Here is a 27,427-nt window from a genome sequence, read left to right as displayed (position 1 = left end):
TCACTAGGCATAATTCCCGGGACTGTGAGCCCTGTGGGGCAGTGCAGGGGGGGGGGGAGACCCTTGAATCATGGGAGCGCCCAGTGGGGGAATGGGGGTGACATGAAGAGTGAGGGAACTTCCTGTGGGTGGGGGTGAGGGACCTGTCTGTATGGGCAGGGGATGCTTGTGTAGCGGGGGGGGGGGGGGGGGGGACCTGAGGGGCAGCGTTTTCTTTAAAAAAAAAAAAGAGGGAAAAGAGAAGTTTCTCATAACGTTGTGGAAGATACTTGAAAATAAAGATACAATCCCCAACATGGGCCTAACTTCCGGATACCTGTTTGTATGATTGGATTGTTGTTGTGTATGACGCCGGGAGGTGTGTATAGTGTGTGCCCCGCCACCGTGGTACTGGTGTACACATCCTTGTATGTGTACCTGCTTCCACACACACAGTACACCTCTGAGTGAGACCTCTGCTTTTCAACGCCCACGGTTGAAACACCCCCTTTTAGCACTACCTCTCCGCTCGAGTGACACGTGAAGCCCCTCTTCCGGTGAGAGTTGGTAACCTAGGTGGTAGAACTCAAAGGTTAGATGAATAGTGTGTGTGGATGGTGCCCTTGACCTTGTAGTTACGGCGCCACGGAATATGTCAGTCAATATGGAGACCGGTAGTAGTGTGACCTTGGTGGAGACCGTTGCTTGTCACTTGTAAATGAGAGCCCCCTTGATAGAGACTTTATATTAGTGCATGATACGACGGTGTGGGGCGGCAAATAATAGTGAAACTGCTGTGATTGATGTGTTAGGGAAAGCAAGTCGGTCTCGCACGCACTCTCATGCGCAGCACTCAAGCGCGCGCGCCCATCACATTTACAACCAACGTGTGGAGGGGTTAGAAAGGGTGCGCGCGTGCGCTCTCGAAACACTTTGTTGATAATGTTTATAAGGTTGCGTTGTGCACGAGATTGGTAGCAAGAACGGGCGTATAGTATGAGGTGTTTGCATGTTTGTTGACGTGTTGCGTGTCCAGGCGCCGACAACCAGGGGCCAATCAGGGAGGGGGGGGGGGGGAGGGATTGTTGCCGGGAGCGTCGTCTACTAACCTATAAAAAAAAGTATCCAGGTGGTAGCGTGCTGACGGTTCCCTCACACTGTTCCTGGTTCCTCGAATTATTACCTGCCCCATTCCACCCCCCTCCTACCCTTCCCTTTCCTTCCCTTCATTGCATGTTCCCCCTCCCCCCTGCCCCCTCCCTTCCCCTCCTCGCTGGTAGTCACTGTCACCGATGTCACTGTCAAGTCAATGTTGATACCATCTTTCTACCCCTGGAAAGTCGGTGATGGACTTCCGTCTACTGTTGAGTCTTTGACTGGCGTCTTCGTGTGTGGATGAGGAGGGGGTGTACTCACCTAATTGTGCTTGCGGGGGTTGAGCTCTGGCTCTTTGGTCCCGCCTCTCAACCGTCAATCAACACCGTCCAAGGTGTAGATGTGGAGTGTGTGTGTATGAGGAGGGGTGTGTGCATGAGGAAGGGGGTGTGGATGAGGAGGGGGTGTGTGGATGAGGAGGGGGGTGTGGATGAGGAGGGGGGTGTGGATGAGGAGGGGGGGTGTGGATGAGGAAGGGAGAGCATTGTTGTGAAGAGGTTGGAGCCGGCGTGGTGATGTGGGGAGGGGTGAGGGAGGGGGAGGGGCGGGTGGCAGCGCGCGGCGCCACAGTCTGACGCTGCCAGCCATCACGGACGAAACTCTGCTCCTGGCCTGGTGTCAGCCAGCCTCCAGCCGCCCCCGCCACTCCCTCCTCCCCCGCCACGCGCCTCCACACCCCTAAACTCACTCCCCCATCTAACCCGCCCCCCTTCAGTACTTTGTATTTATATTTTTGGTTGGTGCAGAAGAGCCGCAGGCCAGTGTAATACCGTGCAGGTGGGTGGGTGTTGCCCCCACCCGCCCCCGCTGGTGTGGTGGAGGTGGTGAACATCTGCTACACTAGTGTCGCCACTCACAGGTGTTCAGCGGTCACTCAGGTGTGTCCACGCCCCCAGTGCTGTCGTCCAGGACCCGCGTGACGCTCCTGTCGTCCAGGACCCGCGTGACGCTCCTGTTGCCAACCCCCGCGTGACGCTCCTGTTGCCAACCCCCGCGTGACGCTCCCGTCACCAACACCCGCGTGACGCTCCTGTCGCCAACACCCGCGTGACGCTCCTGTCACCAACACCGTCCACGGCCACCATCGAAGTCACTATGGAGATGATGGGATTGTGTGAGATTGAGAGCCGCGCTGCACCTTGCACCAGTCTTGTTGCCTGTAGCAGTCCCTCCTGCAGGCGTGAAGGCTGTGGTTGGTGGTGGCTGAGGGCATGAGGGTGTGCTGCGTGGGAATGGGCGTGGGTCTGGAGGAGGACATAGAGGGGCGGGGCGCGGGCAGCGGGTATGGACGACCTCGGGTCAACTCGTGGGCGGGCACGTCACGAGCGGGCACGTCCAGCCCCCGCTCCCGCACTAGGCTCGGCTCCGTCCCCCGACATTATCACTACCGCAAAAGGTAACTATCTAACTACCAGGAGTGACTCTCCGTCATCTAGTTGTACACGGTGAGTCCCCCAGCACTTCCCTAGCCAGGGATATTCACCTCATCTTCCAGAAAATCCTAGTCACCCCTGACACCGGTATATTGTAATTCATGAGGTTGCAGGACGGCCGTGGCGAGCCGTGGCAGCCACACGCCTCTCGGCCGACTGTGTACAGTTACCCGCACCTTCACATCCGAACTCGGCCTTTCATGCTGCCGGTCTGTTGATGCAAAGACTCGCTTCGTCATATTTCTTGTCATGAGTTTTTGTTATTGTGTATCGAGTTTGCCTCGACAATCTCTCCACACCCGTTTCATTTATTTGCAAGTCTTTTGCTGTAGTTGTTCCTGACATTTCTTGGCCTATTGCCCATTGTGTTTTCCGACCGTGAACCCCCATTGTACTATTTCTTGTTCTAAACACAGCTTGACTTCGTTGCCAATTCCATTTTGTATTTTGCACCTTTGTCATATCGTTCCTATCACGGCTCTCCAGCGTGGTACGGTCCAACTTCCTCTGCCTTTCACTGTAGGTCAGTTCCCTCAGCCCCGGAAGAACTTTGTTATATATCTAGTTATATAACTAGACCCGTGTTGCAGATATCGGGGGGGGGGGGGGTGTCCTCCTTGCTCCTCTTTATATCTTCATGCTGTTACATTTGGTAGGGTTTAAGTCTAAAGTGGATGTGTGTGTGTGTGTGTGTGTGTGTGTGTGTGTGTGTGTGTGTGTTTGTGTGTGTGTGTGTGTGTGTGTGTGTGTGTGGGGCGAAATCATTTTCTAGTGTGTGGATTGGTCTTGTTATCTTGAGGTTATCTTGAGATGATTTCGGGGCTTTAGTGTCCCCGCGGCCCGGTCCTCGACCAGGCCTCCACCCCCAGGAAGCAGCCCGTGACAGCTGACTAACACCCAGGTACCTATTTACTGCTAGGTAACAGGGGCATTCAGGGTGAAGGAAACTTTGCCCATTTGTTTCTGCCTCGTGCGGGAATCGAACCCGCGCCACAGAATTAAGAGTCCTGCGCGCTATCCACCAGGCTACGAGGCCCCTCAACAACATACTTCAGCCACGTTATTGTGACTCATCGCCTGTCTGCGGATGTATCATTTCTAATTGTACCATCTAGTTAGAAAGTGACGTGTTTTATAATTAAATATTTAGATATATTTGCTGGAAGGTTGTGTGTGTGAGGTGTGTTGTGTGTGAGGTGTGTTGTGTGTGAGGTGTGTTGTGTGTGAGGTGTGTTGTGTGTGAGGTGTGTTGTGTGTGAGGTGTGTTGTGTGCTTATTACTGACCACCGCTGGACCTGACCTGGACCAGTAATAAGGACAATTATGGTGATTGGGGTGAAAATGGTGCCGGTGTAAAATACAATAACAATAAAGTTTTTAAGGCACCAAAGCTCCGAGTTTATTTAATGAAATGTGACATTTTTTGCCAGACTTGAGCGGTAAGCCGCTTATAGCAGATGAAGCTGAATAATTTGAGCAACCCGAAGTTACGACCGGTAAATTGAAATTGGTGAGGGGGCAGTATTATGTGGTGTGGGGGGAGGGGAGATTGTGGCCAGGCATCTAAACATAGGGAGCTGTCTCCTGCCACCTTAACCATAATACTTACTTTATCATGGTGAGTACTAAGTGAAGTGGAGGAAAGTTAATGCAACAGATCATCCAGTCTCTCTCTCACTTCCTCGGGAGGGCGTCGGACTCGGTTACTCAGAAGTCGTGCGTCTAATACGGCATCAGACTTCGCATATTAATATGGGACTGTCAGGTGGGGACGAGGTTACCTACCGGTTCCCTTGCGATGATTTCGGGCCTCAACGTCCCGCGGCCCGGTCCTCGACTAGGAAATTGAAATTGAAATTGAAATAAGTTTATTGAGGTAAAATACACACAAAGGGATGAGGTAGCTCAAGCTATTCTCACCCCGTTCAGTACAACGTGTTAATATATACATAGACACACATCACAAATAAACATATTACCAAACATTCTGAGAGGTAAAAATATACATTTCCTCCCTCACAAGGAGTATGGTATCAGACGTACACACAAATACTTTTATGACCCCTCGACTAGGGGTCCACCCTTGATTGCTGGACCGGTCAACCAGGCTGTTGAACATGGCTTTGGAGGGGGTTTATCGAGTTCTCTCTTGAACACTGTGAGGGGTCGGCCAGTTATGCCCCTTATGTGTAATGGAAGCGTGTTGAATAGTCTCGGGCCTCTGATGTTGATAGAGTTCTCTTTCAGAGTACCTGTTGCACCTCTGCTTTTCAACGGGGGTATTCTGCACATCCTGCCATGCCTCCTGGTCTCATGTATTCGCCTAGTTGTACTCGCCTAGTTGTGCTTGCGGGGATTGAGCTTTGGCTCTGGGGTCCCGCCTCTCAACCGTCAATCAACTTATGTACAGATTCTTGAGCCTATCGGGCTCTGTCAAATCTACATTTTAAATTGTGTATGAAGTTAGCCTCCACCATATCACTGCTTGATACCTGCTTGATGGGGTTCTGGGAGTTCTACTCCCCAAGCTAGCCCAAGGCCAGGCTTGACTTGTGAGAGCTTGGTCCACCAGGCTGTTTCTTGGAGCGGCCCGCAGGCCCACATACCCACCACAGCCTGGTTGGTCCTGCACTTTTTTTTTAGAAGTGGTTACCAAAGGGAATGCACTACTTAATCACTGCTTAATGCATTCCCTTTGGTAACTACCGACACTGAAAAAATTCTGTCTAATGTCTCTGTGGCTCATTGGGCACTAAGATTCTACCTGTGTCCCCTTGTTCGTGCTCAACCCGTGCTGAAGAGTTTGTCTTTGTCCACCCTGTCAATTTCCCTGAGAATTTTGTAGGCGGTTATCATGTCTTCCCTTACTCTTCTGTTTTTCCAAGGAGGTGAGGTTCAGCTCCTTTAGTGTGTAGATTATTATCCCAGTGTGACATATTTACGTATGCTATATATAATGAATGTTTATCAGTATACAATGGATTTTCAGTAACATCATGTAAGGAATGTTGGGTTTGGCAAGAGTGGTTGTTTGCGATGATGATGTTTGTTGATGTTTATGGTGATCAAACATCACCATTAGTGATGTTTGCGCCTCCAGTGTGATAACATGCTTCACACATTTGTTTGTCTGATGGCGGACTATTGCCAAATTATTTTAAGTGCTTGATGTGTCAAAGACGCGTGATGTTCGTATTTAATCTGGTACTGACTGGAAGACATTCTTCACGTTGTCATATGCATTTTGCATGAAAGCAAAAGTACTTTTATATTCCTTGCGTTAAAATGTTGGGAATGTGGTTCTCTGAACCTTAAATTTGAACCTTAGTTTATGTTTCTCAGTGTCGGGGAGCGTGTTAGGGTTAGCGAGGCCCCTTATGTCAACCCCTGATCTTCCCCTAGCACGCTGCCCTCAACTCTTGGCCGAACAATTCAGTTCAATATGTATGTGTATGTATATATGTATACGTATATATATATGTACATGTATGTATGAGTATGTGTACATGTCTATATAACATTAATAATTTTGTAATTAGCGTCAAAAGATTATTTGCTTAGCTAAACGAACTAGAGGGTTCAGTTCCTGAACCCATTATGTGCCTCTGTAATCCTTTTACACCACCGCCCACGGGATGGGTATGGGGTGTATAATAAAGAAATTGTTGGCTGACTTGCGGATAATTGTTGTCTGTCACGAGTATGGAGACGTCGGCCGGACGGAAATGGACGCAACCGTTTCTGCCCCTCCCCCTCCCCAGTCCCCACCACCTCCCCAATCCCCACCACCTCCCCAATCCCCACCACCTCCCCAATCCCCACCCCCTCCCCAATCCCCACCATCGAACCTGGGATCCTTGGTGGTGAGTCCAGGACGTAGATCTCTGCGGCACGTGTTTCTGTTGTGCTACAGATGCTGTTGCATATACAGTACTGTGTGATATAGTTTCGTCTGTGTCTTAACGCCACAAGTGCTTTGGTGTGATTACGTTTTAAGTGTAGTGTGTACACTGTAAATATTGCTTACTGTGCAAATATATTTGTGATAAGGATACAAGTGACCGTTATACTCGTTTTATTTTTAAATATTTGACTTATAGTCGTCTCGATCTTTCAACCGCTGCACAAGCGACTTCGTTTGTAAACACGAATGTTTGGGCGCCTCTTCAGTGGGCGTCGAAGACGTTTGGTGTCTACATACTGAAATGTTATCTCATAAACCAGCGTGTGCAAACTCCGCCAGCACGACGTCGACATCCTATATTTTACACATTATAGCAAGTGTAAAGTTACACAAATTAAGAAGTGATTTAAATTTTTTAAATTTTGCCCCGAGGGGCGAGTTTATTGGGCAGCACCACTCATCTTGTGAGTGGACATACTGCTATAGCAGCATGTACAACACTCCCCAATAGGAAGAAAACCCGCTGGGTTGTTCATCCTGTCACTTGTACCCAGACACACCTGGGACTTGCTTAACTGTCTCAAGTGAACAAATAACTAACCTAACCTTGCTTAACTAACCTGTTAACCTTGCTTAACTGTCTCAAGCACAACTAGGCGAGTACATTTTTTCACGGCCCAAGCAAGGACTCGGTTTCATAAATGAATAAATTGTATTTGGGTCTTTTGTGTATAATGAGCAGGATATGGTCCAGAACAAGAGAGCAGGATATGGTCCAGGACAAGAGAGCAGGATATGGTCCAGGACAAGAGAGCAGGATATGGTCCAGGACAAGAGAGCAGGATATGGTCCAGAACAAGAGAGCAGGATATGGTCCAGAACAAGAGAGCAGGATATGGTCCAGGACAAGAGAGCAGGATATGGTCCAGGACAAGAGAGCAGGATATGGTCCAGGACAAGAGAGCAGGATATGGTCCAGGACAAGAGAGCAGGATATGGTCCAGGACAAGAGAGCAGGATATGGTCCAGGACAAGAGAGCAGGATATGGTCCAGAACAAGAGAGCAGGATATGGTCCAGGACAAGAGAGCAGGATATGGTCCAGGACAAGAGAGCAGGATATGGTCCAGGACAAGAGAGCAGGATATGGTCCAGAACAAGAGAGCAGGATATGGTCCAGGACAAGAGAGCAGGATATGGTCCAGGACAAGAGAGCAGGATATGGTCCAGGACAAGAGAGAAATGTGACCATTACAAGGAGAGGACGCCTAGTTTACACAGGGAAATGAGATGTATTGAGCAAAAATTTCAATTAGAAATGATCTGACGAAAGAATCATTTACTTAGCAATGTATAAGAAAAGCAGGCTATTATTTTTTATTAATTTTATTCACTGAAGTTTTACAAATGTTTACCTCAAATGAGTATTTGGCCGATTTTGTGGCTCACGCTAAGAAGAATAAACAGGCCTTAGGAAAGGAATTTTATCAAATAAATCAAAGACATTTCCAATAAACTTGTTGGCATCAGTAAATACCTGGACCATACCTGAGGAGGGTCTCGGGTGTTGTTTTACTCTACTCGACTTGTGATAACGTGGTCCAACAGGCTGTTGCTTGCAGCTGCCCGTAGGCCCACATATCCACTACAGCCTAGTTGCTCAGATACTAATTTGTTCTTTAAGTCCACCTTTGTGGACGAAGTTTTTCTTTTCTTTCTAGACGAACAAATATAAAATCAGTCTTGTCCCTTACTAGATATGTATGTTGGGAGGCGGTCGACCTAGCGGACAGCACACTGGACTTGTGATCCTGTGGTCCCGGGTTCGATCCCAAGTGCCGGCGAGAAACAATGGGCAGAGTTTCTTTCACCCTATGCCCCTGTTACCTAGCAGTAAAATAGGTACCTGGGTGTTAGTCAGCTGTCACGGACTGCTTCCTGGGGGTCAAGAATAAAGTCAGAATTCCAAAACCAAAATATTCCAGTAATAATTTATGGTGGCCGCAGAGATGGACACACAGTAGCAAGCGCCAGGACACATTCTCCAGAAGCAGCAACTCATTAACTCTGGCCTGGTAATTAGCGGTTTCAGTCTTACGCAACAAAACGTGAAGTTTTGTACAAGAACATTAACTGGAATGATGGAACTGCTTCTTCATTTTTAAAATGTTGCTGAACTAAGGTGTCAAGCTTGAGGAGCCTATTATTCAAATGGACTAGAAATGCTTCAAATTAAATTTGAAGCATTTATTTAATTTATTTAAATAAATTTATTTAAATTATTTAAATAAATGTCCTAGATGACCAATGGAGCTCAGTGCTTCATCTCACTCCTTTACTTTATATACAACTTGTAAATCTATATTTTAAAAACTACAGTTTAAAGTGTGTAACGCTCTTGAGCATCCCTGCGAGCGATTACTTGTAATCTTGTCAGCTTGGGTTTTTCTCCCAACTAGTTTCTCTTTAAAATTTCTGGAGAAAGTATTGATTTTTAATATTAAATACCCGGTGCTTGAGTTGCCTGATGTTGACAGTTGACAGTGTTGCCGCTGTAGTAACTTATTTTGTATTACATGAAGTAACTTGGAAGCCTTACCGTATTGACCCCGTGCACGTGACCACCTGTAGAGGCCAAACGACGCTGTTGACCAGACCACACACTAGAAGGTGAAGGGACGACGACGTTTCGGTCCGTCCTGGACCATTCTCAAGTCGATTGTGGACCATTCTCATTCGACTTGAGAATGGTCCAGGACGGACCGAAACGTTGTCGTCCCTTCACCTTCTAGTGTGTGGTCTGGTCAACATACTTTAGTCACGTTAGTGTGACATATCGCCTGCAAACGACGCTGTTCGGATTATGTTTATAATTTCGAATCTGAAGGAGCTATATGAAGGTTTGTAGCTCTGAGGCCAACTGTCACATCCCAGCAGGGATCCATGTACAACATCTCTGTTATTTTCAACACTGGAGCCGCCGAGACAGCAAGGTATTCACAGGTCACTCTGTAGGCATAACTCCATGGCACCAGCGGCTGATCTATGGCGACCTCAGTGTTCTCACAGAGAACCTAATAAACACCTCCAAGGGGGGAATACCTGATCAACCGGTCTGTGGTCCGTATATCAGACCGAGCGGCGTGTAACAGCCTGGTTGACCAGGCATCAACCAGGAGGCCTAGTCAGAGACACGGCCGCAGGGACATTGATTCCCGTAACCAACAACAGGTAGGTAGAATGCATCAATAATAGTTGCTTATAGATTGCCCTTCCCAGTCAGTAATTTAAGCTCGGTTTTAAAATCACACTTAATTGTTTTATGTTGTCTACCTATGTTGCCCAAGAATGAGAATAACTTCATTTTTAATATGATACATGTGTCTTGTTGGTGTCGAGTCAGTAGGATTCTGTTCTGTTCAAGCCGAGAAGACAAATGTATCATTAAAACTGAAGTTGCTTTTAATATTGGACAACGTAGCCAGATAAACAAAAACACTTTGGTGTAATATTAAAACCGAGCTTAATTAATCATTGACAACTACATTTTTTGTTTTTGTTTTTTGATTAGGAGATGGGTAAAACATTACTGTATTTTAATGCAATGAGCCAAGCCATAGGGCTTTATAGCCAGTGAGGGGGGGGGGGGGATAAGTCATAGTCATGTAGGGAAGGGGCGGAGTAGTGGTGAGTCATGTAGGGAATGGGTAAGTGGGCCGGGAGAGAATGTGGTTGTGCTAGGTGGTGAGTCATGAAAGGGGGGGGTGAGTCGTCAGAGGAGGTGGTGGGTGGACCATGAATAGGGGGAAAGGGGGGAGGGGAGAGCGGGGGTGTCATTGTGTGGGGGACACAATAAGGTGTAGCGGCGGGTCTCGCCTACACCCTCTAGGGTGTGGGGGAGCCCCAGGGGGACTTCTATATGTGTGTAGCTGTACCGCCTTCCCCGGTGGCTGTACCGCCCTCCCCGGTGGCTGTACCGCCCTCCCCGGTGGCTGTACCGCCTTCCCCGGTGGCTGTACCGCCTTCCCCGGTGGCTGTACCGCCTTCCCCGGTGGCTGTACCGCCTTCCCCGGTGGCTGTACCGCCTTCCCCGGTGGCTGTACCGCCCTCCCCGGTGGCTGTACCGCCCTCCCCGGTGGCTGTACCGCCCTCCCCGGTGGCTGTACCGCCTTCGTGGTGTTCCAAAATGCTATACGTCTATAATTGGTGCTATAATATAATTGGACGTATGGTGTACGTCTATAATTATATACAAGAAGAGTTTTATGGAAGTTTTTATATAGAATTTGCGCGCTTTCCTCGACAAAACACTACGAAAGGCGTCAGGTTGTATTATATTGGTTAGTAAGGTTTAACTACCTTGTGTCTTCCATTTTGGTGGTTCCATGGATCAAGGGCCCCGCGACTTGGTCGAAGTCAGGCCTCCCAATTTATTGTCTGGTCAACCAGGCTGTTGGACACGGCGGCTTGCAGCCTGACATATGAACAACAGCCTGGTTGATTAGGAATTATTTGAGGTGTATTTGCACGCTTGTATAGTATGTAAATTCGTGCACTTAATACACGTTTCCTTCCCAAATCCACTCGACAAAACCTCTAAATTATTGGGACCACTTTCAGTGTTTAAATCTGTATTCTCCAGAGAGCTGGCGAAAGCGCTACATAATTTACACTTGGACAATTTCAGAGGGACAGGTTCCAAATCTGCACACACACACAAATAACTCCCTGCCATGCGTCGCGGTCTCATGAAATGCAAAATAGCCCCGTTGCAAAGTAGAGGTGCAGTAGGTACTTCAAAGGCTACTCGATCAACCAGGCTATGAGACATTAGTTCCAGGAATCAAGTTAGGTTATGGGTTGGGATGGTGGTGTGGAGCCAGGGAACCCTGCAACAAATCCTGTGTTCGGGGAGACATTCTCTCTGTCTCAGAATCTCCTTGGTTCTGGTCACTGCCGGCACCATCTTGGGAGACTAAGGCACTGGATCAGGATGGTGTGTGTTGTGTGTGTGTGGACTCGAGAGGTAAGTGTGGACAAATGAGTCTGAGGAATGTTGTGCGTGAGTGTAGTAAATTGTTTGTTAGTGAAGGCTAACATCGTCTGCAACTGCCAGAACAGACACAGGCACGTAAGTACGCACATATTTGAGCCGACTGCATGTTGACTGTTGACTGGAAAGTTGTGGTAACTGTGAGGTGCAATCCTTTGACCGGAGAAAGCTGGTGAGAGGAAACTAATGTTGTATGGATGTGTTATGGGAGGTTAGGGGAAGGGAGCAGTCATGCACGGGGCGGTGGGGCGATAAGTGAGGGGTGGAAGGGGAGGAGAGAGGGGAGGTGCGGGGAGGAGGGTGAGAGAGGAGGGGTGGTGCATGAGGCTGGATGGAGCAGCAGCGGCGGCGGTGGTGGTGGTGTGGGAATGTCCGCTCCCAGCGTTGTGTAGGGAAGTGGTGCAGCAGTCTGGCAGCCGGAGAGGGGAAACGCCCCATTATTTGTTCTTCGGCATGTTTCTTCACCATTTAGTTTTAGCACATTTGAATATGAAGGTGAATATAAAGGGACGGACATTGTGAGAGGAGAGGCGGCGACGGGTAGAAACACGAGAGGAGGTCGGAGGTGGATGCGGAAGCGGTGGCGGCGGAAGTGGCGGCGGAGGGGAGGGAAACAGGGTGTCAGCGGGTAGTGTGAATCTGCACAAACTTGGTTATTGGGGGGGGGGGGGGCGGGAGGATGTAAGGGCGCCACGCTGCTGCACGCTCACCGACGCTCCTCACGGCCTACGCCACTCTACACTATTTTCAATTCAGTATTACTTCTGTGGCATTCCTTCCCACTACACATTTCCTTAGGGAAATGCATGAAATGGGTGGATTGGGTGGACGTGAGGAATTGGGAGGGATAATTTCAGCTAGGTTGAGATTGACGGTGGTGGAACACCGACTCCTTCCTTAGGTTCGGGGAAACTTTCAGGAGACAGTTGAGAAAGCTGGTCTGTTTTTGTGCCTCGATTTGGATGTTTTTGCTAAGTTTTCCCTCAGGTGAATCCTCGGGCGCTGTCTCTGACTTTGTGCTCACATTCACTACCATTGGCAATAACAATATTTCAGGGACTGCGACTGAGGCACAACATGATGCAAGAGCCTGACAAACATTGGCAAGAACTGTGTTGACTGACCTGGGGTCAATCACGCCTGGCCTAGAGTTGAGTAGACAAGTGATGATGATGTGCAGGTTATTTTCCAGGGAAGAATGTTGGCGCCTGGTCGTGTTGGAGTCGTCCTCCGAGTATTGCTTAGGAACCCAAGAAGACGGATGTAACTGGTGAGAGCAACATACTGTAACAGCATACTGTAACAGCATACTGTAACAGCATACCAGCATCAGCTTACATGCTTGGCTTCCCGGCTCATTGAAGCACCGCAAGAATATTCTAGTTCCCATTGTTGGATCTTGCTGGGTGATCGGGCTGTCTGCACGCTCACCCGACCAAGTACTGGCCAGACCTAGCGGTGTTTTTACCAACTGAGCCAGCAGCGCGATCATCATCAATTGTGGCATAGTTGTGCTATTTTACTCAGAATTTGCATGCGACGAGTTTCTCAGAAGAATAGCCTCTTCCGCCATCAAAGGAAGACACCACGAAACCCACATGAAAAAGTCAGAATGGAGTGGAATGCCTCTGGGGAACTCTGTTATGGATGAGAGAGTAATTATCACCGCCTATGCTTGCCGCTTATTAAGTAGAAAAGTGTGTGTGTGCGTGTTGGAGCGGCGTTACTGTGTCAGTCTCCCTGCCAGGATTTCCTTGGTCTTAAGTGAGCATTTGGTATTCTTGCGCAGAGTGTCCCATTGTTTTAACATCTTGCCTGCGACCTCATCGGTATTCTGATGCATTGTAGCGCCCCGTCATGCACGTCTCCACCACTGTAGCGCCCCGTCATGCACGTCTGTACCACTGTAGCGCCCCGTCATGCACGTCTGTACCACTGTAGCGCCCCGTCATGCACGTCTGTACCACTGTAGCGCCCCGTCATGCACGTCTCCACCACTGTAGCGCCCCGTCATGCACGTCTCCACCACTGTAGCGCCCCGTCATGCACGTCTCCACCACTGTAGCGCCCCGTCATGCACGTCTGTACCACTGTAGCGCCCCGTCATGCACGTCTCCGCCACTGTAGCGCCCGTCATGCACGTCTCCGCCACTGTAGCGCCCGTCATGCACGTCTCCGCCACTGTAGCGCCCGTCATGCACGTCTCCAACACTAGCGCCCGTCATGCACGTCTCCAACACTAGCGCCCGTCATGCACGTCTCCAACACTGTAGCGCCCCGTCATGCACGTCTCCTCCACTGTAGCGCCCCGTCATGCACGTCTGTACCACTGTAGCGCCCCGTCATGCACGTCTCCACCACTGTAGCGCCCCGTCATGCACGTCTCCACCACTGTAGCGCCCCGTCATGCACGTCTGTACCACTGTAGCGCCCCGTCATGCACGTCTCCACCACTGTAGCGCCCCGTCATGCACGTCTCCACCACTGTAACGCCCCGTCATGCATGTCTCCGCCACTGTAGCGCCCCGCCATGCACGTCTCCGCCACTGTAGCGCCCCGCCATGCACGTCTCCGCCACTGTAGCGCCCCGCCATGCACGTCTCCAACACTGTAGCGCCCGTCATGCACGTCTCCAACACTGTAGCGCCCCGTCATGCACGTCTCCAACACTGTAGCGCCCCGTCATGCACGTCTCCAACACTGTAGCGCCCCGTCATGCACGTCTCCAACACTGTAGCGCCCCGTCATGCACGTCTCCAACACTGTAGCGCCCCGTCATGCACGTCTCCAACACTGTAGCGCCCCGTCATGCACGTCTCCAACACTGTAGCGCCCCGTCATGCACGTCTCCAACACTGTAGCGCCCCGTCATGCACGTCTCCAACACTGTAGCGCCCCGTCATGCACGTCTCCAACACTGTAGCGCCCCGTCATGCACGTCTCCAACACTGTAGCGCCCCGTCATGCACGTCTCCAACACTGTAGCGCCCCGTCATGCACGTCTCCAACACTGTAGCGCCCCGTCATGCACGTCTCCAACACTGTAGCGCCCCGTCATGCACGTCTCCAACACTGTAGCGCCCCGTCATGCACGTCTCCAACACTGTAGCGCCCCGTCATGCACGTCTCCAACACTGTAGCGCCCCGTCATGCACGTCTCCAACACTGTAGCGCCCCGTCATGCACGTCTCCAACACTGTAGCGCCCCGTCATGCACGTCTCCAACACTGTAGCGCCCCGTCATGCACGTCTCCAACACTGTAGCGCCCCGTCATGCACGTCTCCAACACTGTAGCGCCCCGTCATGCACGTCTCCAACACTGTAGCGCCCCGTCATGCACGTCTCCAACACTGTAGCGCCCGTCATGCACGTCTCCAACACTGTAGCGCCCCGTCATGCACGTCTCCAACACTGTAGCGCCCCGTCATGCACGTCTCCAACACTGTAGCGCCCCGTCATGCACGTCTCCAACACTGTAGCGCCCCGTCATGCACGTCTCCAACACTGTAGCGCCCCGTCATGCACGTCTCCAACACTGTAGCGCCCGTCATGCACGTCACCAATATTCTCGCAACTTGTATTTATAAGGTAAAACTTCGTGTTAATGTTGTATTTGTTGAATTTCAAATGTTGGTTGGTAGTGTATTGATAAGTATACGGCGTGCAGGTGCACGGCGTGCAGGTGTACGGCGTGCAGGTGTACGGCGTGCAGGTGTACGGCGTGCAGGTGTACGGGTGGTTATTGGTCAGTGTACGGGTCGTGTCCTCTCCCTCTGGGTGTCAGCACCTGTGAGGGTTCAGGACGAGTCTCACAATTACTAGCTCGCTGGATTTGAAAATGCATGACCACCTTGCAACACTTACGACGTGGACCAGTATTCACAAATCTTCGTCCAGCCCTCTTACGAGATGGCTACGTCTTGTTTACATCATGGCGGAACTGTCCGTATTTAATATAAAAAAAATGCATCGAAGTCGTCCATAACAATAATAACTTGCCGTTAAATTTAATGACGGCTCGTAGCACTCTGGCGCTCGCATCTGTTCAGTCAACACGGACTAAACCGTGTTGGTAAGATGAACAAAAAGTGCCGAGTAGCACGGGCTATGGTGAACCCGTATAGGACTTACCTGGCACAGGAGCGGGGCTGTAACTGTACAGCTCTCTTAAGTGGGCACGTATGTGCTAAGTGAATCTTGGCCCGTTCGAGACCTTTGTTCCATTTCCCAGACGAGGAGGGAGTGAGGTGTCCGCTAATACGGTTCCGCTCCTTACAGCAGCTTCACTGTGGCAGGAGAGGTGTGGAGGGTTGGCCTGGCTCCTCCTCTCAACATTGTGTCGGCAAATTATATTTTGTATTATATTATTTTCTACCACAGACGTGGCCATTCATTTACAAAGAGTAACCAGCACACACAAATTTTCTTCTGTCCTCCATGGACAGGGTTAGAGATCTGTCAAACATACAATTCAGTGATTTATTGAACACTCAACCACGAAAGATTATTGTAGTCCTGTTAAAATGCTTATCTAACCACCATGCATAAGTACATAGATTTATGTCTGTCCTACTTAAAGTTTCGAGGTATTTTTTTTTTTTACATGCGTTTACAAAGGTGAAGTACAAATGCAGTTCTGCCCAGCTTACATAAACCCTGTGTATACACACATCAGGGGGCCTGATGGCTGAGTGGACAGCGCTCTGAACTCGTAATCCTAGGGTCCGGGTTCGATCCCGGTGATGGCAAAAACAAAATGGGCAGTTTCTTTCACCTTGATGCCCCTGTTACCTAGCAGTAAATAGGTACCTGGGAGTTAGACAACTGTTACGGGCTGCTTCCTAGGTGTGTATTCACCTAGTTGTATCCGCCTAGTTGTGCTTGCGGGGGTTGAGCTCTGCTCTTTCAACCCGCCTCACAACTGTCAATCAACTGTTACTAACTACGACTATTTTTCCCCCCACACCACACCCCAGGAAACTACCAGGTACCTATTTACTGCTAGGTAACAGGGGCATCAGGGTGAAAGGAACTGCCTATTGTTTCTCGCCGGCGCCTGGAATATATATATATATATATATGTCGTACCTAATAGCCAGAACGCACTTCTCAGCCTACTATTCAAGGCCCGATTTGCCTAATAAGCCAAGTTTTCATGAATTAATGTTTTTTCGTCTACCTAACCTACCTAACCTAACCTAACCTAGCATTTTTTGGCTACCTAACCTAACCTTATCTATAAATATAGGTTAGGTTAGGTTAGGTAGGGTTGGTTAGGTTCGGTCATATATCTACGTTAATTTTAACTCCAATAAAAAAAAAATTGACCTCATACATAGAGAAAAGGGTTGCTTTATCATTTCATAAGAAAAAAATTATAGTAAATATATTAATTCAGGAAAACTTGGCTTATTAGGCAAATCGGGCCTTGAATAGTAGGCTGAGAAGTGAGTTCTGGCTACTAGGTACGACATATATATATATATATATATATATATATATATATATATATATATATATATATATATATATATATATAAATAATATGAAGGGAGTACCACCTCTGGCTGGAAGGAGACCCTTAGCCTGGGAGGAAAACGCACACAACGCAATAGAAGGGATGTTTAGGGCCCTTCCAATACACTTTCTATGTTCCTTTGTCCTACCATCCCCCCCCCCCCCTCCTTTTGTGTTTTGCTGTGCTGTATTAGATATCTAAAGGTTACAGGATATACATTGGTTAATACAATGAGTGTTTAAAGGTTATGGATATGTTGGAGCTTCTCCCCTTCCGGGACAAGAACCCAGGACGCAGCAGGCGTTTTCCCTCTGGATCACCACACTGAGGCGCTGAAACAAGAAACTGGCAGCCTTTGTGGGTCTCTGGTGATGTTAATGAGTCTGGAACCCAATACACCCTTACCCCCCAGGCTGGTGTGTGTACCCCTGGGTGTAGCTCGTCCCCCAGGCTGGTGTGTGTACCCCTGGGTGTAGCTCGTCCCCCAGGCTGGTGTGTGTACCCCTGGGTGTAGCTCGTCCCCCAGGCTGGTGTGTGTACCCCTGGGTGCACCTCGCCCCCCTGGCTGGTGTGTGTACCCCTGGTTGCACCTCGCCCTCACCCCCTCTTCAGACATGCAGCTCCCATGTCTGGTGGTTAATCCCGCGTGAGTACAGTTTTGTTGCCGTCTATGGCACGTTCCTTTCATCTGCCTTGGCGTCTGTGTTCTTTCCCCGGCCTTGATTTGGTCGCTGGCGGCGTATTTTGGGATCACCATTGTCTTTCTGGCTTTGTCTGTTCCCTTCGTCTTTCTCACCGGTCTGGGTGTGTTGGCCAGTGGGTCTTTGTGGAAGGTTTGTCACCAGTGGGTGTGTTGGCCAGTGGGTCTTTGTGGAAGGTTTGTCACCAGTGGGTGTGTTGATCAGTGGGTCTTTGGGGAAGGTTTGTCACCAGTGGGTGTGTTGATCAGTGGGTCTTTGGGGAAGGTTTGTCACCAGTGGGTGTATTGGCCAGTGGGTCTTTGGGAAAGGTTTGTCACCAGTGGATGTGTTGGCCAGTGGGTCTTTGTGGAAGGTTTGTCACCAGTGGGTGTGTTGGCCAGTGGGTCTTTGTGGAAGGTTTGTCACCAGTGGGTGTGTTGGCCAGTGGGTCTTTGGGAAAGGTTTGTCACCAGTGGGTGTGTTGATCAGTGGGTCTTTGTGGAAGGTTTGTCACCAGTGGGTGTGTTGATCAGTGGGTCTTTGTGGAAGGTTTGTCACCAGTGGGTGTGTTGATCAGTGGGTCTTTGGGGGAAGGTTTGTCACCAGTGGGTGTGTTGATCAGTGGGTCTTTGTGGAAGGTTTGTCACCAGTGGGTGTATTGGCCAGTGGGTCTTTGGGAAAGGTTTGTCACCAGTGGATGTGTTGGCCAGTGGGTCTTTGTTTAAGGTTTGTCACCAGTGGGTCTTTGTGGAAGGTTTGTCACCAGTGGGTGTGTTGGCCAGTGGGTCTTTGTGGAAGGTTTGTCACCAGTGGGTGTGTTGATCAGTGGGTCTTTGTGGAAGGTTTGTCACCAGTGGGTGTGTTGATCAGTGGGTCTTTGGAAACATACACACATTTTGGTTGGCGTCTTTGACAATTCATTTCTATTGTTCAGTGTATCGTTCCTTTGCTAATGCCAGCTTATTTTCCGTACTGCGCCTTCCCTTGATCAGTTACGCCGTAACCTTTTCCATTTGCGCCAACGGGATGGGTACGGGGGCGCATAGTAAATGAACAAAATCAATCCTTGCGCAGTTTTGAGATATTTTGCCCCTCGTGAATGTCTCTTTCATCAGTACCTCCTCTGCCTCCACTGGCTCAGTCTTCACCGTCTTTCTCCTCCTGCTCTTTCCTCCTCCTGTGCCCCCTCCCCCCCCACCCCCCTGTCTCCTGCTCCATGGGATCGCTCTCAGCTCAGCCGTAGTCAAGGAGGTATTGATCGACACCTCATGTTTTCACCTTTACAAATTTTGGGAATTAACGTAATGCACGTGTGCTCTGTGGAGACATGCCAGCGCTTACATGTGAGCCCGTGAGTATGCGGCGTGCATGAACGTGCGTGCATGAACGTGCGTGCATGAACACGCGTGCATGAAGACGCGTGTGTGCGGGCGAAATTATAATTAAGTCCGCGAGTTGAGAAGCTGAGCGCGGGGAGCGTGGCAGGCGTACTGCTGGGGGGCAGCCTCCCACCCTGAGTCGCGTTAGTAATTATCAAGTCTCATGAAGTACGTCACGGCGGGGGTTGACCATACACTGCTCCTGCCCCCTTCCCCACCCACTGCCTGCACCCCCCCGCTTCCTGCTCCCTATACTGCCTGCACCCCACTTCCCCACTGTTGCATGGAGGGCTGGGGGGCCCATGTTTGACCACAGGCTGCCTAATGTCTACTGCAGTTGTTGGATGTATGGATAGATGTAATAATGGATGAATGGATCGATACTTAAATGCTTACCCGGACTGCCATTTTTGTTGAGAGGATTTTTACTTGTATTGAAGTTCAATTAAGGGGGGGAAGGGGGGGGGGTAGGTCAGAACTTATGTTGTTGCTGTGCTTTATATATATCTTCCAGCCCCTCCTCCTCAAATGGAAGTACATATGGTAAGTTATAGTAGTAACATAGACAAGAACACAAACCACTGTACCGTATTATCCTTTACTGATGACATGAGAGTTTTTATGAGTAGACAACATAGAGGACACAGTGAACCTCCAATCTGATGTAAATCAGGTCTTTCAATGGGCCGCCAGAAAATGATATGATGTTTAATGAAGATTAATTAGTTCAAGCTCCGCCGTTGTGGAAGAAACGGAAACCACATTAAAACGCAGCCAAATTACATTATAGAATGAAAAGGCATTGTAAAAGATCTGGGAGTAATCATATCAGGAGTCCATACCTTTAAAGAACACAGTGATCCAACAGCCTGTTAGACCAAGCTCTCACAAGTCGATGCTTTCACATGCATCATACATTTCTGCCCACCTTACGCAGTGAGAGGGTTATTACATTACCTCCCTCACCCCACCATATATAAAACATTGATTGTAACCATGATATATATGTACTTCCGCCTGCAGTTTAGACCTATTGTCTTATGTATGACCCTCTGTCCTGCGTGACAGTGAATACCAGCATTATCCTCACTTTAATAAGACTTAATCGAAATCCTCAGATTTAGGCAAAATCGCCGGTGTGGTTTGTGCGTCCTTGTCAATGTTGTGTCCCAGTTGGCCCGCGGGCGTGTTCTTGACCGTCGTGGCTGTGTGTGTCAGCACACAGCCCTCGTGTGTCTCCTGGGAAGACGCTTGTCCCGCTTGTCCAAATTACTACAAGAACGACCTTGAGTGTTGAGGCAAGTTTGGATGTATGGTAAAGAGGGGGTGGGGGTAGAGTGGTGATGGAGGGGTATCTTAAATGGGTGTTGAGAGTGTGAATATGGAGTGGTGGTGGGGGGCTTGTGCCAGTTGAGCCATGTCCCGCCTGTGGGCAGCCCCACTGCAGCTGGAGGGTGAAGGTCGCCGACATCATTAGCCATGTGGGTCGCCGACTTGGCACCTCCGGGACCTGTCACTCGGCTAACTTTAATGTTGGCCACCCACCATAGACTGGGTGGTGGGCGGCTGGTGTTTACATGCCGCCTTCAGCACCATATGGTACCACCACCATCCTAACACCCTAGGCTCGTGCTCTTCACTCTCAACCGTCTGTACGAGGGCTTGAAGTAACACCCTAAGACAGTACCGCCCAGTAAACACTAACCAAGTTAAGAGTCCGCCAGGGAGATTTCAAGTCGTCACAGTAGTGAGAAAAAGTGCCAAAATTATATGATTATATTGAACCAGGCATCACGAAGAAAATAAGAATACCGGAGGTGATGGAAGCACCTAGTGCTGGGTTAAGTTACAGTGTATCAATGAATTTATCGGAGAAGTTAGATTGGGCCAACTGGAGTACGGAAGCTGGCCTTACCCTTCACAGGTAACGTGATCCTGTAGCAGGTGGCTTGCCTCTCCATTACTGAGTGGATGAGTTCTATAACACACACAAAATTTTGATTACATCTCTTTATATTCCATATTAATCAGTTTGGACGTATAATCGTGCAACCCGTCCTGCTAATAGCGTCGCTTTTTGACGCATTCTTTACCTAAAGCCAAAACGTCGTGCTAGAAAAATAGAAGTGGCTCGTGAAATTGACATACTGTCCCCGTTTTCTCTTTTGGGTCACCTGGTAGGTTAGGAGAGGGCACTTTAGTACGACAGTTCCTTGACGTTCGACAACCGTAGGAGGACGGACTGAATCGTGACCCTAAATGGATAAACGTATTAAGGACGGGAAAGCTTCTCTAAAACTGTTAAACTGTCTAGGACAAAGTATAGGAAAAAAATGGATTATGAGGAACAGTGGAGACAAGGTCTAATGTAAATATGAATTAAGAAGCACCACAACAGCCCAGTTGGCCCATAATGCCTTGTCATTACCTTGCGTTGATTCCGAGGATCAATGTCCTCGCTCCCCGGTCTCTGACCAGGCCCGTGACCAGGCCTACTAATGGGGAAGCGTTGAGCTGCACTTCATTGCATTGAAGAGAAAGTTGTTGTTCAATTCAGCTACTCGGAACAAAAGTTCCAAGTAGCACGGGCTATGGTGAGCCCGTAGTGGACTTGCCTGGCACAGGAGCGAGGCTGTGTATTGAAGAGAAATTTATAAAGCTTAATTAATATTCTGTAGAAAGGCGAAGAATTAGGAGTGACTAACCGATGACTGGGCAGGACAGGGAGATAATAATAATAATAATAATAATAATAATAATAATAATTAATAAAATATGGATCACTTGATTATTTCAAGCGTAGGCTCGACATATATATGTGAGTGAGTTTGCGTGGATGTAAACAGGAGTGGCCACGTGTGGGCCAATGGGCCCTTCTAGTTTCCCTAATTCTTTTGTTCTTGTATGCTGATGACAATATAGCGCTTTGAATGTGAATCAGAGCAGGATAAGGGGCGGGTTGCGAGGACTGATGAAGTGGTTCCCAGACACGTGGACCAGCGGGGGTCGACCCCGGCATGTGTTGTATTCCCAGGCTAAATTTAGCATTAAAAGTTGATATCGGCAGCCAATTTGACCAAGAGTTAATTTTGGAGTTTAAACATCCTGCTATATCCCCCCCCTTTCCCCCCCCCCCAGCACCTGGCACCAGGGAGCATGCCAGTGACATTCTTAATTACAAAATTGCTTTAGATTCAGCTACTCGGAACAGAAAGTTCCAAGTAGCACGGGCTATGGTGAGCCCGTAGTAGACTTACCAGGCACAGGAGCGGGGCTGTAACTGTTCTGCCGTAACAGTGGTTGTTGTTGTTATTGTTATAGATTCAGCTACTCGGAACAAATTCCAAGTAGCACGGGCTATGGTGAGCCCGTAACTTACCTGGCACAGGAGCGGGGCAAGTAGCACGGGCTATGGTGAGCCCGTGGTGGACTAACCTGGCACAGGAGTGGTGCCGAGTAATTTCATTTCTGGGGGTAACAGTGGCTGGGGTTGGCCTTGTATCTGTTGATGTAGTGTGGTGGGATATGGCTGTGGTGTAGTGGAGGTGTGGTGTTGGCCGCTGAAACGCGGTGTAGTAGGGCCTTGCTTGTCCTGTTGTCGTCATTTAGGAGCAGCCAGTTGACTGCTAGGATGAGATACTCGGCTACTAGTGAACTGGTCACCCGTTAGACCTGGTCTTGCTGCTGTGGGTCATAACAGTGTTGTTACTCACATGTAGTGTTGCAGAGCTTGACTTCTCTCGTGTGTTATACCTTTCTTCGCCACTAATGCCTGAGCTTGAAAATTTCTTAATTATTTTGTTTATTTGTTTCGTGGATAAAACACATTAAATGTCAACTTGCGGTCTTGTTGTGGCGCGTTTGGCCAGCTCATCCGTCACCTCGTACGGATGAGGTACGTCGACCGTGCTCTGAGCCACAGCTCAGGATGGAAGCAAGTCGATGAAGAACTGTGTAGGGTAAGGCAGGTCCTAGTCAACAACGGCTTCTCCAATGGTTTCGTTGAAGACATAAAAAGGAAGGTGAAACGCCATGCAACCTCTGAAGAGTCAACTAACACAACCCCTGAACCCCCTATTAGACTATTTTACAGGAACTTCTTTTAATGATTCCAACATTAAGATGGAATCCTCATGAAATTCAGTTTGTGACGTTTTAGCTGTATTTCATTTATCCTTTTCATACAATCTCAGCTATGGACATGAAGATTGGATTTCGACTGTTTAAAGACTCAAGTGCTCGGCCATCGACAAATATGAAAACATCTTTTTCGTCTTGGCGTACTTCCTCTAAACCAGCCAGAATGGTTTGCAGTTCAGCTTGTGTGGATGATTTATAATTACTAAATCGAAGTTCAAATTTCCTGTCCACAGTCCCAAACTCAGTGTATACCTATCAGAATTACATTTCACCTTTGTAAATGCACATTAATGACACTATGTAAAAGACACATCGAACACTTTATGTAGGGCAGACGTAAATCTGTGTATCTTATGTATTTACGTACGTAGGTTAGCGTAGCATTTTAAAAGCACCGAATCACCTTCTGTGGTTGATTGTTCAATAAACCCTTGAACTATATGTTTAACACATCTCTAACCCTGTCCATGGAGGACAGAAGAAACTGTATATATGCTGGTTAGCATTGTAAATGTGTGGCCGCGTCTGTGGTAGAAAAAAAAATACCTTATTAGGACACCACACCCAGCCCTGCCATCCACCGACCCCCTCACACTATACACGTACACTATTGTGTCCTGGTCACCCAGATATCATGCCACCATACACACACCGTAGTTGTCCCGGTGTTACACAGGCGTTTTCACCGTGAGGGATACAATTTTCCACTTCTCAAAATGGCGCTGTGCGCACACTAATACACATTTAAGATAGCAAGTGATCTACTTCTTCACACAGGTCTAGTTCTTTCATTCTGCTTTGCCCTGCGGTACTGGTGTTAATGATGGTATTGGTGGTGTTGGTGCCCCTGTTGTTGGTGCCCCTGTTGTCGGCGCCCCCTGTTGTTGGCGCCCCCTGTTGTTGGCGCCCCCTGTTGTTGGTGCCCCTGTTGTCGGCGCCCCCTGTTGTTGGCGCCCCCTGTTGTTGGCGCCCCCTGTTGTTGGCGCCCCCTGTTGTCGGTGCCCCTGTTGTCAGGCCATATGTGTGCTTGGCTTTCTGTCGCCCCTGCCCTAAGCACTATTTTCCGTCTTACCTTTGACTAGTCCTAACGTTCCTTTTGTTTCTGTTGCCCCTCTCTGTTGTTGTTGCGAGCGCTCTGTTACTGTACATCGATGTTGGGCCGTTAGTGAGCGTAGTTAGTGATTTAGCTTTGGTGTTCCCGCAGTTATGGCAAATGGTGTCACTTCCATTATGTCTAGTAACGCTGCTCCTACTTGTACTCACCTAGTTGTACTCACCTAGTTGTGTTTGCGGGGGTTGAGCTCTGGCTCTTTGGTCCCACCTCTCAACCGTCAATCAACAGGTGTACAGATTCCTGAGCCTAAAAATGTCTTGTGTGGTGGTGTAGCTACTGCTTGATGCGTTACTGATGGTGGTGTGACTACTGCTTGGTGCGTTACTGGTGGTGGTGTGACTACTGCTTGGTGCGTTACTGATGGTGGTGTGACTACTGCTTGGTGCGTTACTGGTGGTGGTGTGGCTCGTGTGCCTGGTGTTTCACGGGCTGCCTGCACTCTGTCATTCCAGGCTGGCAGCCTCCCTGCATACACTTGAGATTAATCTTTGGCTGCTGCCAGATGACCACCACATTCCCCGGCTCTAAAATTGGGTATTATGAGGCAGTTTTATTTGTTGGCGTGTGAGGGAGCGGGCCAGCGGGGGAGGGCCAAAACTGTGGCACTGACTCTCTGAACTCTCCAGACGGGTGTTGCCTTTCGCCCAGCGGCGCCAAGGTTACATGGTGCCGTCTGCCAGCTGTGTGTGCCTCTTAGCTTACGTGTACTGTGAGTGCCAGGCGCTCCCCGCCTTAATTAACATGTGTCTGAGCAGCCACGCACCAAACATACACATACACCTCACAAACGTACACAAGTTGGTGAGTTGACAAGTGGTTTTCTCCCTAAAGCTGTGCCTTTCATTGTTTGTATCATCAAGTTTTCAGTCGACATTGGTTTGTTGTCGTTTGAATTCCGTTGTAATGTATTGGAGTTTCACTTGTAGCAAGCAATAATGCGCTTGCTCTTCATTCATTCACTTTGAATGAAAATTGGTTCACGCAGTTCTGCCTCCTCCCCGATACATACCTACGACTGTCACTGAATTTCAAGTATTTGTTTACATCTCTTTGGGTTGTGTTTCCAACTGGTTAAAACCTTATTTTTTTTTTTAATACAATGTGCAAGAGTTCTTACATTCTTGTAAAGGCACTAGCACGCATAGTCTTGAAATTGAAATAAGTTTACTGAGGTAAAATACACACAAAGGGATGAGGTAGCTCAAGCTATTCTCACCCCGTTAAGTATATCGTGTTCATACATACATCTTCTTGAGGTTATGTTGAGATGATTTCGGGGCTTTTAGTGTCCCCGCGGCCCGGTCCTCGACCAGGCCTCCACCCCCAGGAAGCAGCCCGTGACAGCTGACTAACACCCAGGTACCTATTTTACTGCTAGGTAACAGGGGCATAGGGTGAAAGAAACTCTGCCCATTGTTTCTCGCCGGCGCCTGGGATCGAACCCAGGACCACAGGATCACAAGTCCCGCGTGCTGTCCGCTCGGCCGACCGGCTCCCATAGACACACATCACAAACAATAAACATATTACCGAACATTCTGAGACGCATAGTCTTGTTCTGTTGTTCTTCCTTCACCCAGTAAAGGGTGAAGTGTCTCAAGCACTTTGCCTATTCCCCGCCTTCTCTTGAACGGAATTATCATTTCACCTGGTGGTTCATCTCTGCCTCCCGTTCACACGCCCTCGTACTATTGTCTGTATTAAGAGAAGTGTTAAGGAAATTGCTGAAGAGGGTCCCGGCTTGGGGCTGAAATATTCCAATCACGTATCTTGTGTTTTGAAAATAGTGGGTTATTATTCCATTGATTAGTGTGTGGTGTGTGGTGTGGTGTGTGGTGTGTGTGTGTGTGTGTGTGTGTGTGTGTGTGTGTGTGTGTGTGTGTGTGTGTGTGTGTGTGTGTGTGTGTGTGTGTGTGTGTGTGTAATCTACGCTTGAAACAACCCAGCGAGCCCACGTCTGTTCTATTGTGTTCCCCGCTAATTTGTTCCATACATCATCAACCCTATTACTAAACTTATACCATTTATATCCGTTGTTTCCTGATCTGTTGTGTTGACATAATACCTTATTAATATCCCACTTGTTCGTCGGCACCGCTCCTGTGGCAGGTAAGTCCACTACGGGCTCACCATAGCCCGTGCTACTAGGAAGTTGTTGAAGTTGAAGCCCATTCATGCACTCATGCACTTCCGTCATGTCACCCATAACTTCACTTGTCTAGAGACTAAATTAAACTAACTGCTTGATGATTGATGAAGATTAAGCCACCCAAGAGGTGGCACGGGCATGAATAGCCCGTAAGAGATTAAACTGTTTTAATCTTACTTAAGAACTGTTTCTAATTCCAGGGATTAACTATGGTATCCCGGCCCGTCCTCTCGCCCAATACCGCGCGTTTTTAAAGGCGTTGACCAATCTGATAAAAATGCGCTGCAGTCCCAGGCATTAGGAAATATCCCAGTCTGAAGAGAAAAAAAAGCGTAATTTATATTCTTTATAAATTAGTAGAAATTCTTTTAGCTATATTGTAGGTGGCCAAGTGCCACTTAGGGAAGGAGGGGGGGGGAGGGTGGGGAAATGGTCACTGTTATGGTAACAGTGAAGAACATCAAGAACCCTCCATGTAACTCTAAATAAAGAGAAGACGAACAGAGATAAAAGATAAACACAAGAAAGAGTGAGAGTCAACACGAGTGTTGACAACACCAGAATTCAGGAGAGAGAGAGAGAAGAAGAGATGACAAAGGTTGAAGAAAGCTTCGCCTGGTGTTTATCACAACACGGCCCCACAGACCATCACGCCGACAGTTAAAATCGCCCAAAAGGAGCACAGCCTCTGGTAATGAGGCCAACACGTGCTTAAGGTCGGGAAGAGGGGGGTACAATTATCAGGGGAAAGCGCCAAGCCATTACGATTATAAAGCACTTCGAAGGGATCAGGATAAGGATTTGGGATCGGGAGGGGGGAAGGAATGGTGCCCAATCACTTGGACGGTCGGGGATTGAACGGCGACCTGTATGAAGGAAAACTCCAGCCCAAGTGGTTGGGCTAATGAATGACCTGCTTAATG

General features: G+C 48.8%; 1 protein-coding gene across 10 annotated transcripts in view; it reads left to right on the top strand.

Moving 5' to 3' along the window:
* The window catches only part of LOC123745316 (serine/threonine-protein kinase WNK1), a 340,974-nt gene that overhangs the window by 148,611 nt on the left and 164,936 nt on the right, over window positions 1–27,427 (top strand). For 2 of the 10 annotated variants that reach the window (XM_069300715.1, XM_069300709.1), the window contains exon 3: window positions 12,716–12,793. The exons of 7 other annotated variants lie outside the window; for them this stretch is intronic. In XM_069300715.1, coding sequence (XP_069156816.1) covers window positions 12,716–12,793 — 78 coding nt within the window. Of the gene's footprint in view, window positions 1–1,838; window positions 2,531–12,715; window positions 12,794–27,427 lie in introns of those variants that run through there. One more of the 10 variants, XM_069300711.1, reaches the window with a different exon arrangement.

Source organism: Procambarus clarkii, chromosome 44 (genome assembly GCF_040958095.1).
Source record: "Procambarus clarkii isolate CNS0578487 chromosome 44, FALCON_Pclarkii_2.0, whole genome shotgun sequence".
Classification (NCBI taxonomy): domain Eukaryota; kingdom Metazoa; phylum Arthropoda; class Malacostraca; order Decapoda; family Cambaridae; genus Procambarus; species Procambarus clarkii.
Note: the sequence above shows the minus strand (reverse complement) of the source record. Positions and strands in the feature narration are given on the sequence as shown.